The sequence below is a fragment of the Myotis brandtii genome, unplaced genomic scaffold (assembly GCF_000412655.1).
Source record: "Myotis brandtii unplaced genomic scaffold, ASM41265v1 scaffold827, whole genome shotgun sequence".
Taxonomy (NCBI): Eukaryota; Metazoa; Chordata; class Mammalia; order Chiroptera; family Vespertilionidae; genus Myotis; species Myotis brandtii.
In genome coordinates this window covers 706,093-729,234 of record NW_005371360.1, presented here as the reverse complement: position 1 = coordinate 729,234, position 23,142 = coordinate 706,093, and the positions used below count along the sequence as shown (strand labels likewise).

The 23,142-nt window shown below is 47.4% G+C and overlaps 1 protein-coding gene across 1 annotated transcript in view; it reads right to left on the bottom strand.

Annotated features, from left to right (window-relative positions):
* The window catches only part of CATSPERD (catsper channel auxiliary subunit delta), a 46,709-nt gene extending 23,974 nt beyond the window's left edge, over positions 1-22,735 (bottom strand). Inside the window, exons 1-10 of the mRNA XM_014531867.1 lie at positions 22,514-22,735; positions 20,666-20,720; positions 19,659-19,753; positions 17,481-17,553; positions 16,190-16,304; positions 13,966-14,033; positions 12,696-12,809; positions 11,572-11,655; positions 2,770-2,920; positions 1,462-1,557 (exon numbers count right to left, since the gene is read on the bottom strand). Of these exons, the coding sequence (XP_014387353.1) occupies positions 1,462-1,557; positions 2,770-2,920; positions 11,572-11,655; positions 12,696-12,809; positions 13,966-14,033; positions 16,190-16,304; positions 17,481-17,553; positions 19,659-19,753; positions 20,666-20,720; positions 22,514-22,653 (991 nt within the window). The 5' untranslated portion in view covers positions 22,654-22,735. The remainder of the gene's footprint in view (positions 1-1,461; positions 1,558-2,769; positions 2,921-11,571; positions 11,656-12,695; positions 12,810-13,965; positions 14,034-16,189; positions 16,305-17,480; positions 17,554-19,658; positions 19,754-20,665; positions 20,721-22,513) is intronic.
* Between the last annotated feature and the right edge of the window lie 407 nt (positions 22,736-23,142).

Sequence of the window (23,142 nt, the reverse complement as noted above, 5' to 3'; positions counted from 1 at the left end):
AAATGAATGACTGTGTTCCAATAAAACAAGCTCTGGGCCAGATTTAGCCCACAGGCCAGGGTTACTGAGCCCTGACATAGGTAACCACTGTTAACACTTTAGTAAACATCTTTTCTGATAGTTTCATATACTGGGATCATACTCTGGAACCCTCCAAGCTGCTTTGTAACTTCATGTTTTCCTCTCCTTTTGTGTACACGGATGAAGTTGGCTGGCTGATGCTCTGGTGCCTGGGTGAACTCTAAGTTACTCAGCCAGCTCTCCACTGGTGGACATTGAGGGTGTTTCTGATCTTTTGCAAGTACAAAGTTCCAAGGAAACGCAGGCCACCATTAAGAGATTTTATGAAGGGGGTAATAAGATCCAATGTACATTTTTATTTTTTTTTTTTTAAAAAGCAACCAAGGAACTTTGCCAGTGGCAGTATTGTAGCCAATGAAGTTTATCTGATTATTGCTAATTGTTGGGGGGGGGGAAAGCAACCAAGGAGCCCTGGCCGGTGTGCTCAGTGGTTAGAGATCCGCCCCCCACACTGAAGGGTTACAGGTTTGATTCTCAGTCAAGGGCATGTACCTGGGTTGCAGGTTTGATCCCCGGCCCTGATCAGGGCAAATGCAGGAGGCAGCCAGTCAATGTGTCTCTCTCGCATCCATGTTTCTCCTTTTCTCTCTCTCGATTCCGGCCAAGGGCACATGCCTGGGTTGCGGGCTCGATCCCCAGTGGGGGGTGTGCAGGAGGCAGCCGATCAATGATTCTCTCTCATCATTGATGTTTCTCTCTCTCCTTCTCCCTTTCTCTCTGAAATCAATAAAGAAATATATTTTTAAAAAATCAATGGAAAATACATCCTTGGGTGGGGATTAACAACAACAGTAACAATAAAACAACCGAGGGAGTTTTCAGAAGAAGCAAGTCTTAAGCTGAGCCTTGAAAAAAGCTTCTGATGTAGAAAAGTGGGTGTGTTTGCAGGGGAAGGACCAGAGGGTTTCTCGACCTCAGCTCCATTGTTGTCTGTGGTGGGGGTGTCCTGTGCATTGTGTGATGTTGGGTAGCAGCCCTGGCCTCCATCCAGAAGATACCAGGCATACCCCCCTCCCCCGAGTCATGACAACCATCTCCATGCACCGCCCGGTGTCCCCAGGGTGGGAACCATGGGTTAGGTGAACAAAAGGAATCCCTTAGGGCAGTGTGGGCAGTCAGATGAGATACAAGACATACAGACCTGAATGTCATTTTTGCGAATTTGAATATTATTCTTTAGAACATATTAAAGATTCTAGACATGGGAAATGATGTGTACTTAATATTTGCAGAGCCTATTTTTGATAAGGGACTTGCATCGAGAATATATAAAAAACACTTGCAACTCAACCATAAAAAGGCAAACAGCCCAATTAAAACATGACCAAGGCCCTAAAGGGACAGTTCAGCTAGAAAGCTACCCGCAGGTTGGGCACGCACTCGCAGCCACACTGTGGATGGTGATGCCGGCATCCAAAACGGAGGAATACAAGGTACCAGGTCCTTCTTGCACCTGGACAGGGAAGACGAGCTGACCTACGAGACAACAGGGCAGAATCATGAGATCTGGGCACGTGTTGGAAGGGGGAGTCCACTGGTGAAATGATAAAGATTCAACAAAAATATAATACTGAGATGCGATGCCGTAAAACACCCTCCGGAATGGACGTGGGTTTCAGGAAACTGCTTCCCCGCCTGGAAGCTGGACCCCCACAGAACGCTCATTCAGGTAACAGGTATTAGGAAAAAGAGCGCTTTCTTCCTGGAATGGGCTCTCAAATGGGCAGCCCGAGCCCCTTTCTTGCTGAGGAACACGGGGCTCAGGTAGCCTGGCTGGCGCTGGGTAGCTGACTGTGATTGTGGGCGCTCTTGCGACCACACCTGTGCCCAGAGGTTCATGACAGCCCCTCTTCAGGGAGGGCTGCCTTTTGCTCCTCGGCTGTGCCAGCTGGCGGGCTGGGGCTCCAGGGCCTGGGCACTTCCAGGGTCCCTCACCAGGCCACCTACAGGTGCTGTGCCACTTCCAGATTCCTTTCTCGCCCAAGGGAAGCTCAAGTGAGTGGTCCTGACACATCTCCTAGAATCCCTAACCTCAGCCCCCAAACAACGTCTGCAGTTCCTGGACTGAAGGCGTGGACCTCTGCCCTCGGCATCTGTTGACTTTCAGAACCTGCTGCCTGTGTGTCCCTGAAGGTCCCACAAGGCAGGGGGTGGGGGAGAGCGAAATGCGGGTAGGAGGTATGTGGTAAAGGGGAACATGGGCCCCTTCCCATGAGACCTTGGGAGCCTGGCCAGCTCCTCAGTCAAGAAAACAGCTAGCAGTTTTGAGTTCACACAGCTAATGCTGAGAAACATCCCCCTTCCCCTGCAGGCCCCGGTTTCCTCTGTTTTCTGTTCTTTATAAAACCTTGTGTTGGGAAAGTCTGGGTGGCTGGAAACAATAGGTAGTAGCCCATCTGCAGGCCAGATGGGACTTGGCAGTTCAACTCCACCGGTGGCAGGTGGTGTGGCGTTCACTGGGCCGCATGTAAGACCCAATAAACCCATCGCTCCCACAGCCTGCCCTCTGGGTAATTTCTTTGAGAATCCAAGAACCATACCTTGAGGTGTTCTGGGACCTCAGCACTTCGCATAACAGGCGGCAAAGTGAGCATGGGTTCCACTCAAGTCAGGGGAGAGAAAATAATGGCGTGTGCTTCCCCCACTTGGAGGGGGACCCTGAGTGGCAGCCCTGAGCCGGCCGCTCACCTGAATTTCGGGAAACTAGCAGGCTCTTCTCGAACCAGAAGATCAGAATGCCTTTCTGGCCGGGGACGATGAGGACGTCAAGGGTGCCATTGTAGTCAAAGGGCAGCCCAAAACTGCTGTTCAGAGGGTGGTCCGAGTACCCAAACTTGGCCTGAGAAAGACATTCCAGGTCAGTGATTACAGAGTGGCAGCAGGTGTAGGTCCTCCTGCTTCATTATTCAAACTTCCTTCAAGCTGGCTTAGCTGTCCCAGCAGCTCTCAGCAGAGGATGGTTCTGCCCCCGGAGGGCACCTGGCATGCCAGGGGATGTCTGTGGCTGTCACACTGGGGGTGCTCCTGGCATAGTGAATGGGAGCTCAACACCCCGCAGTGCACAGGACAGATTCTCACAACAAAGAACTATTCACCGGAAGTGTCCACAGTGCAAGACTGAAGTGCCTACACTCCCTCAGTCCCTGCTCGCCCTTGCTCCTGAATATTATTCAAATTCCTTTCCTCCTCCAACCCACCTGTGTGTACACCCCAGATTCTTTTCCTAACAGCCTCCTTCGTCAAGCCACTCGCACCTTGCGACCCTCTAAGGGCCGGCTCCGGCGTCTGGGCGTCTGGTCTAAATTGTTTGGCATGGGAGACCACGCCCAAGTCCCCCAGTGAGCACGCGCAGTGGCGCGGGGCGTGGCAGCGCTGCACTCTCCTCTGGGGACCCAGCGGAGCCGAGCCGCGCTTTTAAGCTCAGCGACCTTCTCTTTGATATCTCAGCGCCTGGCCTGAAGCGAAGCTGTCTTGCCTGGGAAGAGAGTGATCACGGTGTCTCGTGGTAACAAAGCTTAGGACGAGGAGAACCTACAGGAGAAAGGACGTCCTCCGGTGTCTCCCAACAGGATAAAGCGGCATCTGTCATGCAAATACCGCCCTGTGCAGAAGTGAGAGAAGACTGCTGCAGAAATGAATATAGGCAACATCTTTGATCCCAGGGCACACCTTTGAGAAGAAATCTCCAAGCCTCTCGAGGAGGCATTAGAAGGCTATCCAGGCAGCAAAAGTACCTCAGGATCATGGCTGATAAAAACCAGATCATCGGTGGCACCCATTTCCCTTTTCCCTTCACACCCTATTCCATCCAGATAGACTTCATGACAGTGCTGTACCAGGTGTTGGAGGATGGCAAGATTGGGATATTTGAGAGTCCAACTGGCACTGGAGAGTGGAAGAGAGAGGGGAAGCCAGAGAGAAACATGGATGTGAAAGAAACACATTGATTGGTTGCCTCCTGAACCAGCCCTGACCAGGGCCCCGGCCTGGGAGGAGATTGCAACCAAGAGATATTTAGAGCTATGAAAGTTTCCTCAGAGAATTCTAAACGGAAGTTAAGCCAGTATATCTCAAAAGAAGACATCGAGAAATTTATGATGGCACTCAAAGTTGGAGGTCAGGAGACAAAGCGAGAATTGGAGAAGGCATTCACTGCGGTCCTAATGGCTCTGGGGTCACATTTTCCAGAAGTGATCATTGTCAAGCTATGGGACAGACCAAATACACACTGTCTGCCCCCAAGGAGCCTCATGGTTGCAGTGGGGAAGATCATCCTTTCCCAAGTATTCTACGGATTAATTCAGGGGTGGGCAAACTTTTTGACTCGAGGGCCACAATGGGTTCTTAAACTGGACCGGAGGGCCGGAACAAAAGCATGGATGGAGTGTTTGTGTGAACTAATATAAATTCAAAGTAAACATCATTACATAAAAGGGTACGGTCTTTTTTTTTTTTAGTTTTATTCATTTCAAACGGGCCGGATCCGGCCCGAGGGCCGTAGTTTGCCCACGGCTGGATTAGTCGTCAGTGCCCAGAAACATCTGGATTCCTGGGATGATAAGGTGATGGGCTTTAGTCCAAGGGAAATGTCCATGAAGGCATACATCACCTTCCGCATCTTCCTCAACCATTGGTCTTTGAAGAGCAAGGACAAGGCACAGGTGACAGAGCAGGTTCTGCAGATAATGGGCCACCTTTTCTTCCTTATGCCACCATCCAAACTCAAGAACCAAGTGAACCGGTTAACACGATGGTTAATGATTTTGATGTCCACGAAAGTGACACCTTTCTACATTTCTCAGTGCATATCTGCCAACTGGTGAATGCCCTGGCGCTCAGCGGCTGTGGAGGTATAAACTTGGAATCCCAGCTGGAAAACATTACAGGCACGCTGTTCCAGCAGCTTTGTGAATGAGTGAACCCAGCAGACCCTCACTCTGTGGAGAACTGCAGCCTCGCCCTGAGGGCTTTCTTCATCCTGGCCAAGTTATACCAGGATCAGATGGTATCCTTCCAGTGATCCAGCCAAGATGGAATCAGCCCTTCAAGTGTTCACAGATGTGTTCCAGGAATTGCCTCAGACCGAGAAGCTGCAGCGCATGGTACTGAATTCAACCATTATGGTGATTCAGGAGGACCTCAAACCAGTGCCGAAGGTCCTCGTGCGCTTCATTGAGATGCTGGATCAGCATAACTACTTGGCCTTGCCCCAGGGGAACACTATAATCAGCTATATCATCAAGCTTGTGGAGCCTGACTCATCAAATGAAGAGGACATCCGAATAATGTGTTCCAGAATCCTACAGATGGTATCTTTGCCCAAACTGGTTACGTTGGTGTGTGAGCCCAACAACACCTTGGCCTTTGTGCCTCTGTGTAAGGCAGCCACACAAATGGCTCTGAAGGCCCGTTCCCTGGGCCAGGTTCCTTACCTCAGCAGCTTTCACCAGGATCCTACCGAATACATTTCCCCTCAGAGATTGCTTCTCAGATGTGTTCCCGGAAGCCCTACAGGGAAAAGGAGTTTGGTACAAGCTCTCTGAGGCTACTATCTGCCCTGCATCCTATCACTTCTCTGCGTCCTGTTATAAACCACAGTGTTGGCCAGCTGTGGAGGAAGGTGATCCCACAGATGTTGGAGATACTAGATGATCATACTGAGAAGAGCCTGAATCAGGAGGAGTGGGAGGACAGGCTGTTCCAGTTTTTGAGTAAGTCATTAGTGGCTATTGATGATGACCGCTGGCAGGAGCAACTCATCAGAGTCATCTTGGAGAGGATGCGTTATTTCAGTGATGATGGTGATGAGAAGGCTTTTCTCTATAAATTCTTTGGCTTCGCCCTGTGGACCTCAAGAAGTGAAAAACTTGCCCTAGCCGGCTTGGCTCAGTGGATAGAGCGTTGGCCTGCGGACTGAAGGGTCCCAGGTTCGATTCCGGCCAAGGGCACATGCCTGGGTTGTGGGCTCAATCCCCAGTGGGGGTGTGCAGGAGGCAGCTGATCAATGATTCTCTCTCATCATTGATGTTTCTATCTCTCTCTCCTTCTCCCTTCCTCTCTGAAACCAATAAAGAAATTAAAAAAAAAAAAGAAGTGAGAAACTGGTGAAGATGATGCTCTCCGGCATCCTTCAAACTTCGCATGAAAACCTGCAGGAGAAGGAGGGCATTGCTGTGGCATTCAGCATCGTGTCCAAAAAACATCTGAAGACAGTCCTGGAGCAACTGCAAGTGTATAGTGCTATACTCACTGACAAGGAGTCATCGTCCATCCTCACATTGGCAAAGGAACATCAGCGAAGGGAATGGGTGCTTGTCTGTAACACCATCTACTTAAGCTATAGCAAGATTATTTTAGAGAGCAAGGGAGATATTTTCATGCATTTCGATGCCATGCTGGTCTTGATCCTGCAACACTACCACAACTGCATTTTGGAAAAGGATAAGGACCTGAAGCTGGATTACCTGAATGCCCTCATCATACTGACAAAAACCCTGGGCAGTCAGCAGCATGTGGCCTTTCAATTCAAGTTCCCCCACAAGCTAGCAATTGTTACCTTCATGGTGGACCTAATCAAGGAGGAGCCATTGAACTCCATTTCCAGCCCTATTAGACAGAAGGCAATGAACATCATCAATAACTTCAGGATGCTCAGGCCCCTCTTAGAGATAGAAGAGTAGAGTAGAGCTCCTGGGAACATGCTTCAGGAGTGTGTTCTGCCTGCCATCCATAGAAGTGTTACAAAAGGAGGCATCTAGTCCCAAGAAGGGCCAGGCCAATGTGGATCTGTTTGAGGGGACCATGCAATCCCTCCTCAGACTAATGGAGACACTTATTGTTGAGATGCCCACCCGGATCCAGAACTGCTTGTAGCTTATGGATCCTTGGCTTAATTCCCAGAAGGATACGAGTGGGAACGGGCCATGTGGTGTGCTGCACGTATTCTGGAGTTTACAGCAAAAATGGAGGACTTCAATGCCTTTGCAGAGTACTTCACCCACAGCCAGCTCACCAACCTGGTGCTGACAGCCATGGAGGAGTTGACGGGCAGCAGGGCTAAGGTGTCTCTGGCTGCAGCCCAGTTGATGAGCGCTGTCATGAAAAAGCGGGGCACAGATTTGATAAAGGTTGAGGAAATTGTGGCGGGCATCCTGGAACGGCTCAAACTGCAGCTGGAGACCAACACAAAGGAGGAGACCCTTCGGGCCCTGTGCTTGCTGGCAGGCAACAGCACCCACAGCGTTGTGCCCCTGCTGCTCAACAGGCCCCTCCCTTGGGATAGAACCATTTTGGCCCCGTGGAAGGTGTTCGGCACCGAGCGAAAGACCACAATCAAGGTCCTGCAGCTGCTGATAGGAATCCTGGAAAACCACTCCACAGAGGGCACGACGAAGATAGCCCTGCAGCCCGTGGAGGCGGCGTGTGCCTTGTGTGAGATGCTATCTGGGTCTCTGTGCCAGGAGGCCATCCTGGAACTCTACCCCAGGCTATTGCTGGCTGTGCTATGTCATCTCTTCTGGGTGGTTGAGCAAAAGACCCCCCAGAATGTGGTGGTCTACAGGAAGGATGGGGGCTCAGGCAAGACCTTTGACTCCACTAGTTGTGCCCTGGAGGTGGTGAAGCTTGTGTTGTTTGCAGCCGCATATGATGGAGTGGTGGTCTATGCAGATGAGCATAAGTGCTGGGATCATCTGTCCTCCTCTAAATGTTACTACAGAGGGATCATGGACCTGACAAGTGGCTTTGTGAAGAACTGGGAAGCAGTCATGCTGCACCGAGTTCTGAACCTGGCCAAGACCTTCCTTGACAGCGGAGATCATCATCAGAAGGTCTTTGCCAGGACCGTCTATGCACAGCTTCTCTGGCTTCGATCAGTGGCTCACACTCTGGGACAAGACTTTGTGGGCAATCTAATCAAGTGGACCAAGGAGCCCAACCTCATCATGAAAGAAATTGGACTCCGTGGAATCAGTAACCTGGCACTGCATCCAACTCAATCAGAGTCTGTGAAGAGCCTTTTTCTATCCTTGCGAGCCTTCCTGAAGAGTGAGGCACGAGTGACAGTTCAGGCAGTGAAGGCCCTACGGAACATCGTCGTACATGGGCATGGAGAAGAGGTCAAGGCGATGTTCTGCAGCATCTCCAAGCATCTGTGTCCACTCATCAATGATAAGAGGGACCAGGTGAGGATCACAGCCATCTCTGCCCTTGGGCACATGCTACATAGAGTCAACAAATTCAAGCCTGGATATGCCATCAAGAAACATCTGTACAGCCAAACCGGTTTGGCTCAGTGGATAGAGCATCGGCCTGCGGACTGAAGGGTCCCGGGTTCGATTCTGGTCAAGGGCATGTACCTTGGTTGCGGGCACATCCCCAGTGGGGGGTGTGCAGGAGGCAGCTGATCGATGTTTCTCTCTCATCGAGGCTTCTAACTCTCTATCCCTCTCCCTTCCTCTCTGTAAAAAATCAATAAAATATATAAAAAAAATAAACATCTGTACAGTTTTTGAGTCCTGCTGCTGCTTAGCTTAGAGGACAACACAGAGGTGGTCAAGGCCTGTGGAGCAGCCCTGACTGAATGGACTAATGTGATTGGCTGGTCATCCTTCACACAGATGTTTCAACATACCACCCTCAGTGATCAGATGCAGGCGTTGGAATAAACATGCAATCACTTGGTGAATACATGCAAAAGACAATTAGTGGGGGAGTTACTGTTTCAGAGCTTCAGTTTGCTGAAGAGCTCCGAGTTCTTCCTATGGACAGCTGCAGTCCATTTCATAGCATTAATAGCTGAGAAGATAAACCTGCATTCCATACATGAGGATGATGTGCAGCTGTTACGAAATGCTCTTGAAAGTATGAAGAATGATCCTGTAGAATCTATCTAGATTCTGGTGACTACTCTTCTTCAAAATATTGAGGAATATGTTAATCCTGAGGACAGCTCTACTTCCATTATAAGTACTCGCTTCTTCCGATTACGTGGCAGGAAAGCCCGAAAAAGAAAGAGGCACCTATTTAAGACTGTCAGACAGGAAGGAGATAATGATACTGATCGGCCCAGGAATTGGCTCCTAGGCCCTCTAAATTTACTGTGGAACTGGTGCAAGGGAGTGTAAAAAATACTCCCCTTATAATAGGCAACTTAGAAAAGTCAACACAGTCACAAGCACCAAAGTCTGAAAGTCCCCCTGAGGAAACTGAATTGATCCCCAAACAAGTTGCTCCTGAGTCACTGTGAACATTTAGAACTGGTGGCTAAAGCCTTTTCCAGTTGTCTATTCTGACGTCAGTGCTGGACTCTGCCGTAGTCTCTCCCACCTTTTTTCCAACTGGATGGGCGACTTTGGTTTAACCCCAAATAGGTAGTTTTGATCTTAGAAGATATAGTATATTCCTTGTTCTTTATCTCCCCTAGGGTATTGTTAGCTATCAGTATATACATTTGTAAATAAACGTTATTTTTTCATCCTAAAAAAATAAATAAATAAAAATAAATTGTTTGGCATGGCCGTCAAAGTTCTCTTATTTGCTCTTTATGAGACTCCTGACAGCACTGTGCAAGGATGCAATTTTTAAAAAACACTGTCACTGGTTCATAAGTGAGTCCCACCAACGCAGCTGTGGCCCCTCCCAGATGTTGGTGGAGAGGAGGGGGAGACTCCTGGCTTGTTTTCTAAGCGCCTCCTGGGAAGAGAACTAAGTGCTCAGGGCGAGGACCCAGGTGCACAGGCTGCTGAACTTGACTGTCCCGCCCTCCCCCCCCCCACCTGCCGCTTGTGGACGCCCGACAGGCCCGTCTGCAGGAGGTGCCTAAGGGACCGTGAGTGTGAGTTCTCATCCCCCAGCTCAATCCCTGTGTTGTGAATTGGCTGGCCTCGGTTCCCAGGTATTAGAATTGCTCAGCTGAGCTGCCCGTGTAGGCAACAAGGCAAACCTTGAAGAGTTCGAATTGCAGTGGGGTCAACCAGAGAACAGGCCAGAGGAAGCAATCAGCCCTCGGTCTGAGAACAGGCCAGAGGAAGCAATTGCCCACGAAGGGCAGCCGGGGGAGGGTCTGCTGGATCAGCGCAGGTGAGGGGCACCTCTCACTGCCTCCACTGGGAGCCCACAAAAGGCCCCTGAAGACGTATATACACGCCCAGGGCGGGGGAGGGGAGAGGGCCTAGGCTAGCAGCCAATAGAGAGGTACTGAGTGCAGAGTCAGAGTGGAGAAAAGTGTCAGCGAGGTTTTCTCCTCTTTCCTCCATAGGGAGGCTCCTGAAGCTAAAGTCCTAGGAATGAAGGCTGCCCACAGGGGCCTGGGACAATTGCAAGTCCTTCAGAGCCTGCAGAGCATCATCCTGCCCTAAGTCTGGACTGGGGAGGGCAGCATCCCCGGGGGCCTGCCAGGTGAAGCTTCCTGATGGCCTGTGGTCAGACCTGAGAATCACCCATAGGCGGTAACCAGGAGCTGGACTCTGCAGCCACTAAATTCTTGGCATTTTCTGGGTAGTGGGAGTGTCTCTGTAAATCCGGGCAGCTCCTTATGCTAATGAGGGGACTCTGGATGGGGCTGGACCAATCTCGTGTTAGAGTAGTGGTTCTCAACCTTCCTAATGCCGCGACCCTTTAATACAGTTCCTCATGTTGTGGTGATCCCCAATTTCATTGTTACAAATTGAACATAATTAAAGCATAGTGATTAATCACAAAAACAATATGTAATTATATATGTGTTTTCCGATGGTCTTAGGCGACCCCTGTGAAAGGGTCGTTCGACCCCCAAAGGGGTCTCGACCCACAGGTTGAGAACCGCTGTGTTAGAGGGTGGGGCTTTCAGCCTTTGGACATCAGCCCAAGCTCCTGAGGCTTCCTGAGAGGAGGTCTCCCTCAAACTTCAGAGCTGCACATCTGGTTCACAATTTTTGCAATACCAGGTCCTGACTGTACCTAATCCCTTTCCGATTTGATATTTTATCTTCTGATGCAGTTTAAAAGGGTTTGTGTGGATGAATGGGTATCTGGATGAAAGGAAGGTAGGTAGATGGATGGGTGGGTAGATGGACTGGTAAGTAGGTAAATGGATGGATAGATAGATGGATGGATGGATATGTGAATGGATGAACTGTTAGGTAGATGGATAGGTGAATGAAAAGCTAGATGGATTTCAGCCCTAGCCAGTTTTGCTCAGTGGGTAGAGCGTTGGTAGACTGAAGGGTCCTGGTTCGATTCTGGTCCAGGGCATGTACCTCGGTTCAGGCTCCTCCAGGGCTGTGTGCAGGAGACAACCAATCGATGTGTTTCTCTCACAGCGATATTTCTGTCTGTACCTCTCTCTTCCACTCTCTCTATAAAAATCAATTGAAAAATATCCTCAGGTGAGGATTTAAAAAAAAGCTAGACAGATTTCAGATATGAAAATCCAAGTGTGTGACATTTAATAAAACCCTGGCTTGGGGCAAAGATCACTTCAAGTCATTCTTCCCAGGCCAAGTGACTCACCTGCCCTTGCTCAATGACAAGCAGCCCAACCTGTGACAAGGAGTGAAGGTAGAAGATCCCACCCAAAGACCGCAATATTTCTGCCTGTGAAACAAAAAAAACAACATTGTGTATGAATAAATTGTAAGCATGTGTTTAATTCTAAATGTAACTTTAGGGCATCCAATGAGCTAAAATGAAGAACAATTTTTAAAAATGATGATCTATTTATTCTCTATGAAATGTAGCTTGTAAGCAGAACCTCGAGTGGAGACAGCTCGTGCTGGGCAGACTTTTGCCCTTGCTTAGTGTCTTTATTTGGAGATTCTGGTTGAAGGAGATGTGGATGGGTGTCAAACTGACTGCTAGATGCATGCCTAAATCCTTCCTTTCTGCCTCGGTTCCTCACTCCTGGTGTTCGGCTGGTCAGCAGAGTGCCCAGCAGCCACACTGGAGCACAAAGCCAAGCTGACATCTTTCAGGTCAGAGAGAGACGACTGTCTTAATTACGCCTCTGTTTTTTGGGGAGGTTCTATAAAATATACAGTGCTTTGGACTGAATTGTGCACCCTCCCCTCCCAAATTCATTGGTCAAAACCCTAACCCTTTGTCTTAGTCCAATCAGGCTGCTGTGACAAAATGCCACAGACTGGGTGGTTTATACACAATAGAAATTTACATCCCACAGCTCCGGAGGCTGGAAGTCTAAGACCAAGGTGCCAGCGTGGCCAAGCGAGGGCCTCCTCTGGGTCAGACTTCTTGCTCTGTCCTCACCAGGCAAAGGGGGCCAGCAGGCTCTCTGGGGCCTCTGGTGTGAGAGCACTCATCCGATACCGTTCTCATCTATAAAACCAGGGTCATAAGAGTACTGATCTTCGGGTGGGCATGGGGTTAAATATCATAATTAATGTGCAGCCTCTACTTTGGCACTAGTTTTCATAAGCACTCCATAAACGTGCTATCATCTAAAACCTCTTGTCTCCTTTCCTAACTTCTTAATCTCCCTAGCCAGGTCCCATGACCTGGAATTTTCCCTACCCTCCCAAGAGACAGAAGCCCTGGTTCACTCACTGCGCGCTAATTACTCCAATCACACACGAGACATTTATCTTTTTTGGTTCACTTTCTTATGCAAATGCACATACCTGTGTAACAGAGGCATACTCCTCAAATATGTATGCCCAGCGATCGGAGAAATATATATTGGTCTTAGATAGCTGGTCTCCACGCAAATAGGCAAAAACGAAATTACTTACATCCTGGAAGAACATACACAGAACAGTCTCTTTAAAAGGAGATTTGCGGGGTGGGGATGGGGAGATGCTGTTGAAGGTCACAAACTTGCAGCCAGTAGCTACATGCTCCTGCAGATCTAATGCCCAGCAATGCTATACTGTAAGCTTCAAAGGTGCTAAGAAACCGGATCTTAAAGGTTCCCACCACAAAAAAAAAAAAGAAAAAAAGAAATGGCAATGATGTGCCATGATGCAGGTAACCCTTCAGTGGTCGTCATATTGCAATATGTAAATGTATCAGATCATCACATTGCACACTTACACTTACAATGTTATGTCAATGTTATCTCAGTAACAAAGGGAGATTGATGCCAAGGGTAAAACTCCTGGGCAATTACCCCAGAAAAATTAAAACATATGCACATACAAAAATCTGTACATAAGTGGGTATAGCAGTTTTCACAATAGCCCAAAAGTGGAGGCAACCAAATTCTGGTACATTCAGACCATGGAATATTACTTGACAACGAATAGGGAAAGACTAAAGATATAGACAACAAATTGGATGAGTCTCTAGAGAATTTAGCTGACAACAGCTGGTCCTCAAAGGTCCCATATTGTACGGTTCCGTTTATATAACATCCGTGAGGTGGTAAAATTATAGAGGTGGGGAACAGATTAGTGGTTATCAGGGGTTGGGGTGGGATGGGGGCAGGGAGCTGTGGAGCTCTGGGATGACAGAATAGACAGTCTGGTATTTCAATGGCAGGAATGGTCCTGTGCTGTGGCAATGTGATAAAATGCTAGAGTTACACGTACTTTGTATCTATGTCAATACTAGTTTTAGTATGATACTGCAGTTATGTAAGATGTAACCATTGGAGGAAGATATAGAAAGGGTACATGGGACTCTGTATGATCTTTTCAACTTACTGGAGAGTCTATAATTATTTTAAAATAACAAATTCAAAAAAAAAAGGAAGGTAGATGGATATATTCTTAGTGAACTAGCCAGTTGATCTGAAAGTAGCTCCAGAGCCCCTCCCAACCTCTTAGGTTGTCGTGTGAGCCCTGGGGAAATGACATTGCCCAAGTCCAAAGGCCCAACTCCCAAGGGTTTGCCTGTTCTTATTTCCATCTGTGCTCAGAGCAAAGTGAAAAAACGATACCCTGTACTCACCAAGCAAAAGGGATGCCTACTATAGCAACAGTTGTCACCAGAAATATGTGAAACAGGGTGATATACGCCTGAAAGGAAAAGATCATTTGGAAACTATATGAGTTACCTGAAGGTCAGAGAAAAGGTTTAGACACTGTTAAAGATTTTGCTTACTTTGGTCCAGTCGCCAATTTAAATGGAGACTGACCTTGTATGCACATATACATAACCCATGGACACAGACAATAGGGTGCTGAAGGCCTGGGGGGGCGGGTACCAGGGGCAGGCTGGATGGGGTCAATGGGAGAAAAATGGGGATATATGTAATACTTTCAACAATAAAGAATTATTAAAACAAACAAACAAACAAACAAACAAAAAACCGAATGGAGACGCAGCCAAAAAATCAGGACAAGGCTAAGTAACCTGCTATTGACATGTGGGGCCAGATGGCTCCTGATTTTGGGGTCGTCCTGTGCCTGTGGGACGTTTTGCAGCACCCCTGCCTTTAATGACGCAATGCCAGCAGTACCTTCTTCCGGTCTGGACAACCAAAAATACCTCCCCACACTGCCAAAATATCATCTGGGGGGCAGAACTGTCCCCAGTTGAGAAGCACACACTCTTTTAGGACTGTATGCCAAAACTGCAGGAAGAACTCCCTTCTCTTACCGAGGTGTTCTTTGATTTCATTTTAAGTGCAGAAACTTTGGCTTGAAATGAAACAAAAAACAACCAGTGTTGGTGAGAAGGTGAAGAAAATGGAACTTTTGTACCCTGTTGGGAATGGGAATGGTGCAGGACTGGCAAACAGTATGGAATTTCCTCAAAGAATCTGAAAATGGAATGACCACATCATGACTACAGAAGAGAGAACAACCTTCACATAGATCAGTGGTCGGCAAACTCATTAGTCAACAGAGCCAAATATCAACAGTACTTCTTCAAAATAGACTCGCCCAGGCTGAAAACCGACTTCTGTGCATGGGCCACGAAGTTTCAATCGCACTGTACATGCACGCCCGCACGTGGTATTTGTGGAAGAGCCACACTCAAGGGGCCAACGAGCCGCATGTGGCTCGCAAGCCTCAGTTTGCCAACCACTGACATAGACAATGAAGAAAGACATTGCTAAAGATTTTGCTTACTTTGCTTCAGTCACCAATTCAAATGCTGACTGCAGCCAAGAACTCAGGAGAAGGCTGAGACTCAGAAGGGCAGCAATAGAAGAATTAGGAAAGATCACCAAGAGCAAAGCTGTGTCATTAGAGACCAAGGTCTCTAAGATCATCCACACCCTGGTATTCCCAATTACTATGCCCGGATGTGAAAGTTGGACAGTGAAGAAGGCTGATAGAAACATTGATTCATTTGAAATATGGAGCTGGAGGAGAGGTCTGCAGATACTCTGGACTGCCAGGAAGACAGGCATGTGGGCCCTAGGGCTTCTTGCTCTGTCCTCACCAGGCAAAGGGGGCCAGCAGGCTCTCTGGGGCCTCTGGTGTGAGAGCACTTATCCGATACCGTTCTCATCTATAAAACCAGGGTCGCTGGGCAGTGCTGCTGGAAGAAGGGCAGAGTGGACATCACTCAGAGTGTTGCCAGGAATCAGAGCCAATCCAATTCCACTTCTGGGTGTATACAAAAAAAAATTTTTAAGTTAAAAGCATGGACTCAGGAAGATATTTGTACACGCGTGCGCGCACGCACACGTTCAAACAGTGTTGTTCAAAATAGCTAAAGCACAGAAGCAACCCAAGTGTCCATTGGCAGATGATTGTACAAAATGTGGTCTATCTATACCATGGAATGTTGTCACCAAGCATCTAGAAGTCATTTTTGTCCAAGGTTTCTCTGGCTTATAACTACAATCTGTAGTGGATGGGGGTTCAGCCCAACTTCCATTTGAATTTTAAAGGACAAGGTAACATTCAGGGACAGACATCCAAAGAGCAGTATGGTTTGTCCTACCGAAATTAATAACCATTTCTTTGAAGTTGGCTGAACTCAAACAAAATACAAAAATACAAAAAGGCCCTGGCCAGGGTGGCTCAGCTAGTTGGAGTGTCATCTCATACACCAAGAGTTTGTGGGTTCAATTCCTGGTCAGGGCACATACCCAGGTTGCGGGTTTGATCCCCGCATGTGAAGGCCACCAATTGATGTTTTTTTTTCCTCCTCTCTCTCTCCTTCCCGCCCCCCTCAAATCAGTAAGTAAAAAAAAACACATAAAAAGAATATATACCTCTTGATGCAGTCCAGGAATTGGCTCTATAATTATAAATATAGACTCTTTTATTCACTACTAACAGCAATAGTGAACCAGCAAAATGTGCTGATGTTACTTCTGGTATGCCAACCTATAAATAATGACATATATAACATCAATAAACACCTCTTTTTGGATATCAATTTGGGAAGCAATACTTCTAGACACACATACAAGAAACATTTGTGCCAACAGGAGCTTTTTGGTTCCTAGATATTGGGGACTATGTATCCTGGGGTAAGCTGGAATCAAAACCGGGAGGTGGTGGCCTCAGACAGCTAAATTCACTCCCTCATCAAAACCCTCTCTGAGTCCTGGCTGGCATAGCTCAGGGGTTAGAGTGTCAGCCTGCACATCAAGGGGTCATGAGTTCGATTCCCAGTCAACTGCACATACCTGGGTTGCGGGTTCGGTCCCCGGCCCTGGTTGGGGAGTATGCGGGAGGCAACCAATCAATGTGTCTCACACAGATGTTTCCCCCTCCCTCCCTCCCTCCCTCCCTCTCTTCCTTCTACTCTCTCTAAAAAAAAAAAATCAATGGAAAAAATATCCTTGGCTGAGGATTAACAAAAAAACAAAAAACCCAAAATACAAAAAACAAACCTTTTCTGAGGAGGCCCTGGCCAGGTAGCTCACTTGGTTAGAGCAATCATCCCAAAATGCCAAGGTTGCACATTAGATCCCAGGTCAGGGCACATACAGGAACCAACCAATGAATGCATATAAGTGGAACAACAAATCCATGTTTCTCTCTCCGGAAAAATAGAAACAAAATAACAACAAACCCTTCCCCAAGGATAAAGCCTAAAGATAAATGATAAATGAGGAGCATTAACTATTGCTTCCAAGAAACATTGGTATCTTAATATATGGCAAAACTTCTTTAGCATAGGTGCTAAAGGTAGAATTTCTCAAGATAGTTACTACGAGTGTAAAGGTTTTTCTGTTTTGGTTTAGGACAATTTAGGGAGGCCCTGGAATCAGTGCATGCAATCTATCTATTCCCAACACAAAACCAATTGTAGGAAGCATTGGCAACAATTCTGCTTCCTTTTTCAGGAAAAAAGGGTACCATTTTGGTAGTAAGGACAGAATAGAATTAACACTCTTTTTTGGCTTAGAAACTACTCTCAATGTTTTAAAGAGACACATTTTTGTAAAATAAACTTCAAATGAACAAAAACAAATGTGATATTTCCAAATTATACCTTTACCCTGAATATTACGTATTTCAAGCATCCTTCAGACTGTTCCATATAATAACTACCTGCATTGACGTAGGGATGGAAAGTGGAAGAAGACTACTCTCAAAGTTATTTGTCGTGAAAAAAAGTTGTTGTCTGAAATAAACAATAAAACAGTTACATTAGGAGAATTTTACACAAGGGGTGGGGGGAAAGACAATGGCAGTCACTCTAAAAATGTTACACACATCAAAATTTATTTAAAAATAAAAAAAATCTTAGGTTCTGCCTATCTATCTATCATCTATCTATCTATCTATCTATCTATCCATCCATCCATCCATTTTTGCATGAGTAAATTTGTACAGCCTGGGTATTCAACTTCTTGAAATAACATTATATTAAAAGTGTGACCAGCCCTACTGGTTTGGCTTTCCTAGGTTTGATTCTGGTCAAGGGCACATACCTACATTGCAGGCTTGATCCCTGGCCCTGGTCAGGGTGTTGTGGGAGGCAAACAATTGATGTGTCCCTCTCACATCGATGTTTCTCTCTCTCTGTCTCTCCCCCTCCCTTCCACTCTCTCTAAAAATCATTGGAAAAATATCCTTGTGTGAGAATAAATAAATAAATGTGACCACGTTGTTACCATAGACAGTCAGCCAAAGTACAGGCAGCCAGTGGCCGGGTGAGTGTGGGTTGACTGGCCACTTTGGAGGGCCACGCTGTATGGGGGCTGTGTAGAGGATGCATGCATGTTGGCATCCAGGGGCACCCTGTGGACTCCAACGGGCTCCCCCTGATGTGAAAATGCTGTGTCTAGTGTAGGGAGATGGGCTTAATGGTGGGTCCTGCAGCCCCTCCCCGCCTCCGCCCCCCCGCCGCTCACACACACACCTCCACTCTCCACTGACTCTGATATTATAGACAGAGAGTGCCAGGGAGTCTTCCCCATTGGTCAAGATGGCACACTAATGTGGAAAAATCTATAAAGATAAATGGATAGGGCCTGAACATGCCAAAAGCTAGAAAGACAGGGCCCGAATGCACCAAAAGCTAAAAAGATGGCCCTAGCTTGTTTACTCAGTGGTTAGAGCGTCAGCCTGTGGACTAATGATTCACGGTTCAATTCCAGTCAAGGGCACATGCCTTAGTTGCAGGCTCAATCTAGGACCCCAGTTGGGGCGCATGGGGGAGGAAACCGGTCAGTGTGCCTCTCTCACATTGATGCTTCTCTCTTTAGGTCTCTCCCCCCCTTTTCCAGCCTAAAAAAAAAAAATCAATGGAAGAAATATCTTCGGGTGAGGATTCAACAAAAAAAGCTAGAAAGATGAATGGATATGACCCGAGTGAGCCAAAAGCTAGGAAGATAATTGGATGGGGGAGGGGGAGCCTTCTTCTCCCTATTCCTACAAACCCGGAAGCGACCCGGGGCCCCTCCAGCCCGAAAGCCGACGCTCTATCCACTGAGCCAAACCGGTTTCAGCGATGCTTCTCTCTTTAGGTCTCTCCCCGCCTTTTCCAGCCTAAAAAAAAAAAAATCAATGGAAGAAATATCTTCGGGTGAGGATTCAACAAAAAAAGCTAGAAAGATGAATGGATATGACCCGAGTGAGCCAAAAGCTAGGAAGATAATTGGATGGGGGAGGGGGAGCCTTCTTCTCCCTATTCCTACAAAAATAGTGGGCTTGAACAGGTAGGGGGGGGTCGTCTTTAAGATGGGAGTCAACCATTCTCCCAGGTCATAGCACCTGAATAAACCTCTTTCCTTTTGCAACAGCACCTGTCTCACGAGGCTGTCTTTCATTGTGGCAGGCAGCCAAACCTGTGTTTCAGTTATAGTTTTGGTGACCCAGATGGGACAGCACGGACCTCAGTAAGTCCTGGAGGGCCTGGGCTAAGGTCCCAGCTGCCTGTGGTAGGCTGACCCTGGGAGCAGGACTGTGGGGGATTGAGCCCGCAAACCAGGCATGTGCTCTGACCGGGAATTGAACCTCAACCTCTTGGTTCATAAGTTAATGTTCAACCACTGAGCCACGCCAGCCAGGCTAAACATGACTTTTATTGGGCACAGTGCCCTGGAATTAAGGACTTTCTGGTCTCTTCATCTCTCTTCCACCCCAATTGTGGACTCCCTGCAGGCTAGTAACTAGCAACACAGGACAGACCCATCTTCCTTAACCTTTGTTGAATGAATCAATGAGGGAAAATCTAACACTTTAATAAAAATGATAGTAGCAATTCATAAAATGGTTACTTACCCTAGATATAGGGCTGTGTTTTTCTTGCAAGGATGTCTAATCAGGCGTGTTGTAGATGAAAAATACAGGACATCCTGGGCAGATGGTCGCAAAATCTTAACATCAATAATAATAAACACTTGATGAAAACAATGTCCTAATGTGCAATATTGAAAATGTAAAAGTGAAATCTAAATTAAGCAGGTTCACTGTATCAATATCATTTTCCTGTTTTGATATTATACTCTGGTTATGTCAGATGTCACCACTGAGTATAGAGTATCTGGGATGTCTATTTCTGCAACCTGCCGTGAATCTATCATTTCAAAATAAAGAGTGAAAAAAGATTCTGAAGCTAATTCATAACACATCTCATTCCACATGTTATTTTTTTATTTACAGATTATTACTTATTAGAGAGGTGAGAGGATAAATTGTAAAGCTAAGAGGTTAGAAACCAGCCACTTTGAGATTATTTAGAAATGCTGACACCTCTTCCCAAATGACGTAATGTCAATAGGTAATTTATTTTAACAAGTGAAATATTTTTTTTCTTCATACATATTCTTTTTAAAATTGAATTTATTAGGGTGACATTGGTTAATAAAATTTATAGCTTTCGGAGACATAATTCTATAATACATCATCTGTATATTGTATTGTGGTCTCATTATCCCAATTTCTTCATGCATTTTAGGTACACATGGGGGGAAAGGAAGTTCCTGTTGTACTGTCATATAAACAAATTTGCTTCCCATGTTATTGCAGATTTTAAAATCTCCTATCACACAGAAGAACACTGGTGATCTGATTTCTAAACACACTTCTGTCTCCTGGCTTTGCCCAGGTTACTTGATCTCTACTTTTTTAGTGAAATGGGAAAGATAAATCCTTTATTTCAAAGGGCAATGGTAAAGATTAGTGTTGTATATCTAACACAACACTGGCACAACAAAAATACTGGGAAATATTCTGATTTAGTTATTAGATTCAAGTGAAGAATGAATATTAAATATGGAGTCACATACCCCTGGAGTTTCATGAACATCCTGAGTTATCTTTCCTGTCCTCACCGTGTGAACACTAGAGATAAGTGACAAGAGAGACCTTCTGTCAATGTTTATTGAATATTCAGCATGACTCCCACCAGATTGTCTCTGGGTTAACTCTGAAATACCTGTTCTTGATGCTTTTCAGTTATGGAAGCCCCTGTAAAATCTAATTAAACTGGGGGTCCTCCTCTCCCACAGAGAGACACATGGATACCCCAAAATGGAGATATTTCCAAGTGCTCATAAAGGCCCATTTGCAGACCCCAGATTAGGAAGATTAAGAATTCCTACTTCGTTTTCTTTTTCTTCTTTTTGTGTGTGTGCGGTGTTGGTGGCTGGGCGAGTGTCGGTATAGTTTACAGCAGAGGTTCTCAATCTTGGATGTGCTAGAAGCACCTGGAGGGCTTGATAAACTTTATATGGCGAGGCCTCACCTGTAGATCCAGGGAACTGCAGTGGTAACAAATTCCCAGGTCATGCTGTTCCTGCTGATCCAGGACCACATTTTGAGAACTCGTATGGGGAAATGGGAGAATTAGATGAACTCTTTACAGACTTTGAGACAAATCGTCCTAGTAAATCTTACTGGAAAACCCTACTCCACAGTGACTAGCTATGTGTCTTTAGGCCTGTGTGTCTTTAATTTCGCTGGGTCTGTGTTCACAATCCTAAAACAAGGTTAATGAATCACTAGTAAAGATGAAATGAGGCCATGCACCAAAGCACACGTTCACTATTTCATCACCAAACAGGGCCCTGCTAAATGTGACAGCTCAATTCTGGCAAGAGCTCCTTGAGGACAGGAACTGGGCTTTATAGCTTCTGTCTAGCTCGTATAGCACCTTGCGTAGCCTTCACTAATGTAACAGTTACTGAAATCTAATAATGTTCTAGGTATGGAGTGAATAAAATAAACATTCTACACTCTCATGAAGCTATTATTTCTAGTGATGGCAACAGATAAGAAAAAAAATTGTCTAAAGAAAATAACAAGTTAGTGATTGATAGGAAAAAGCAGATATGAGGAGGGGGCCTTAAATGAGGAAGTATTATTTAAGTCGGGATAGAGATCTGATTGACGAGGAAAGAGCCATGGAGAAACCTGGAAGCAAAGCGTACCATCCGAGGAAGTCGTATGCACCAAGTCTCTCCCATCCCCAAAGCTGGGTCTAGTTGGCCGTGTTCAGGGACAGTGTGCCCGGAGCAGTGACTGCGTGAGCAGGGACCAGATGGGTGGTTGTCAAATCCCTAGGAACCCTTGGCAATACCTAGAGGCATTTTTGATGGATGGGTAAAGCCTGGGGAAGTAGGTACACCTGGCATCTAGTGGGTGGCGGCCAGGGATGCTGCTCAACATCCAACAGTGCTCGGAACGGCCCCACCCGCCCTACGTGTCAGCTGCGCTGCTGTTGAGAAGCCTGGGGCCAGAGCATGCGAGGAAATGCAGGCTGCTCCAGGAACTCGGGTTTTATTCCGGGTGCCACGGAGAACCAGAGAAGGGGAATGGCGAGATCAAATTAGATTATCAATTCCTCTGGCTGCCTGCGTGAGGGCTGCCTAGAAAGGCACAGCCTGGGGTGGTGGCAGTGGAAGTGGCTTGAAGGGTTGGAACAGTCCAAAGTTTTGAAGTGGCAACGGGAGGACTTGGTGATGGACTGGATAGGTTAGAATGGGGTGAGAGAAGGGGAGGTATCACGTTTGATTCCTGAAGAGAGAACTGGGAAACCTCAATCCTCCCGGGATTCCGCCCAGGCCTCCACTCAGAGGAGCCAACCTTCCTTCCCGACCCCTGGCAGCACCCCAAACCCGGAAGGGCGGCCGCACCGGCACAGCGGCTGAGCGCTGGCCAGCGAGCAGAGCCGCAAGGACGCTACGGCGACAAGCATCAACACCAGCATCTGGTTAGAGGCGCCGCCGCCGCCACCGCCACCACCGTCCTCAACCGCCGCAGGGTGCTGCTCCATAGTGTGGGCATGCGCAGAAGAGAGCCTGGGCACCGCGTCTGGGGTCGCCGCGGATCCTGAGCATGCGCACCTCGGCTCCTGGGAAGCCTAAATCCACCCACCTCAACCGTCCCCTTCCAGAACCTGGACACGCGCATACTGGCACACGCGCATGCTCTCACTGGAGCCTGAGCATGCGCGCGTCGTTCCCCCCAACCGGCCCCTGGAGCATGGGCAGGAGCACGGGGCTGCCCGGGCGCGTTGACAACTTCAGCTTGAGCGCAGTGTCTCCCGGGGAAGTTCGAATTCACCAACCAGGAGCCTGAGCATGCGCATATCACTCGCACACCCTAAGCGCCCACGGGTGCACGAGGCTCTCCACACGTTCCCGAAGGTTCACTTTCAGCAACAGCAGGTCACTTTCCTACGGGTGAGAGCGCGTGCTCACCTCCACGTGACCCGAAGAGGCCTGGGCGGTGCCAGCTAGTTGGCTGGAGGAGGTGGGTGCGT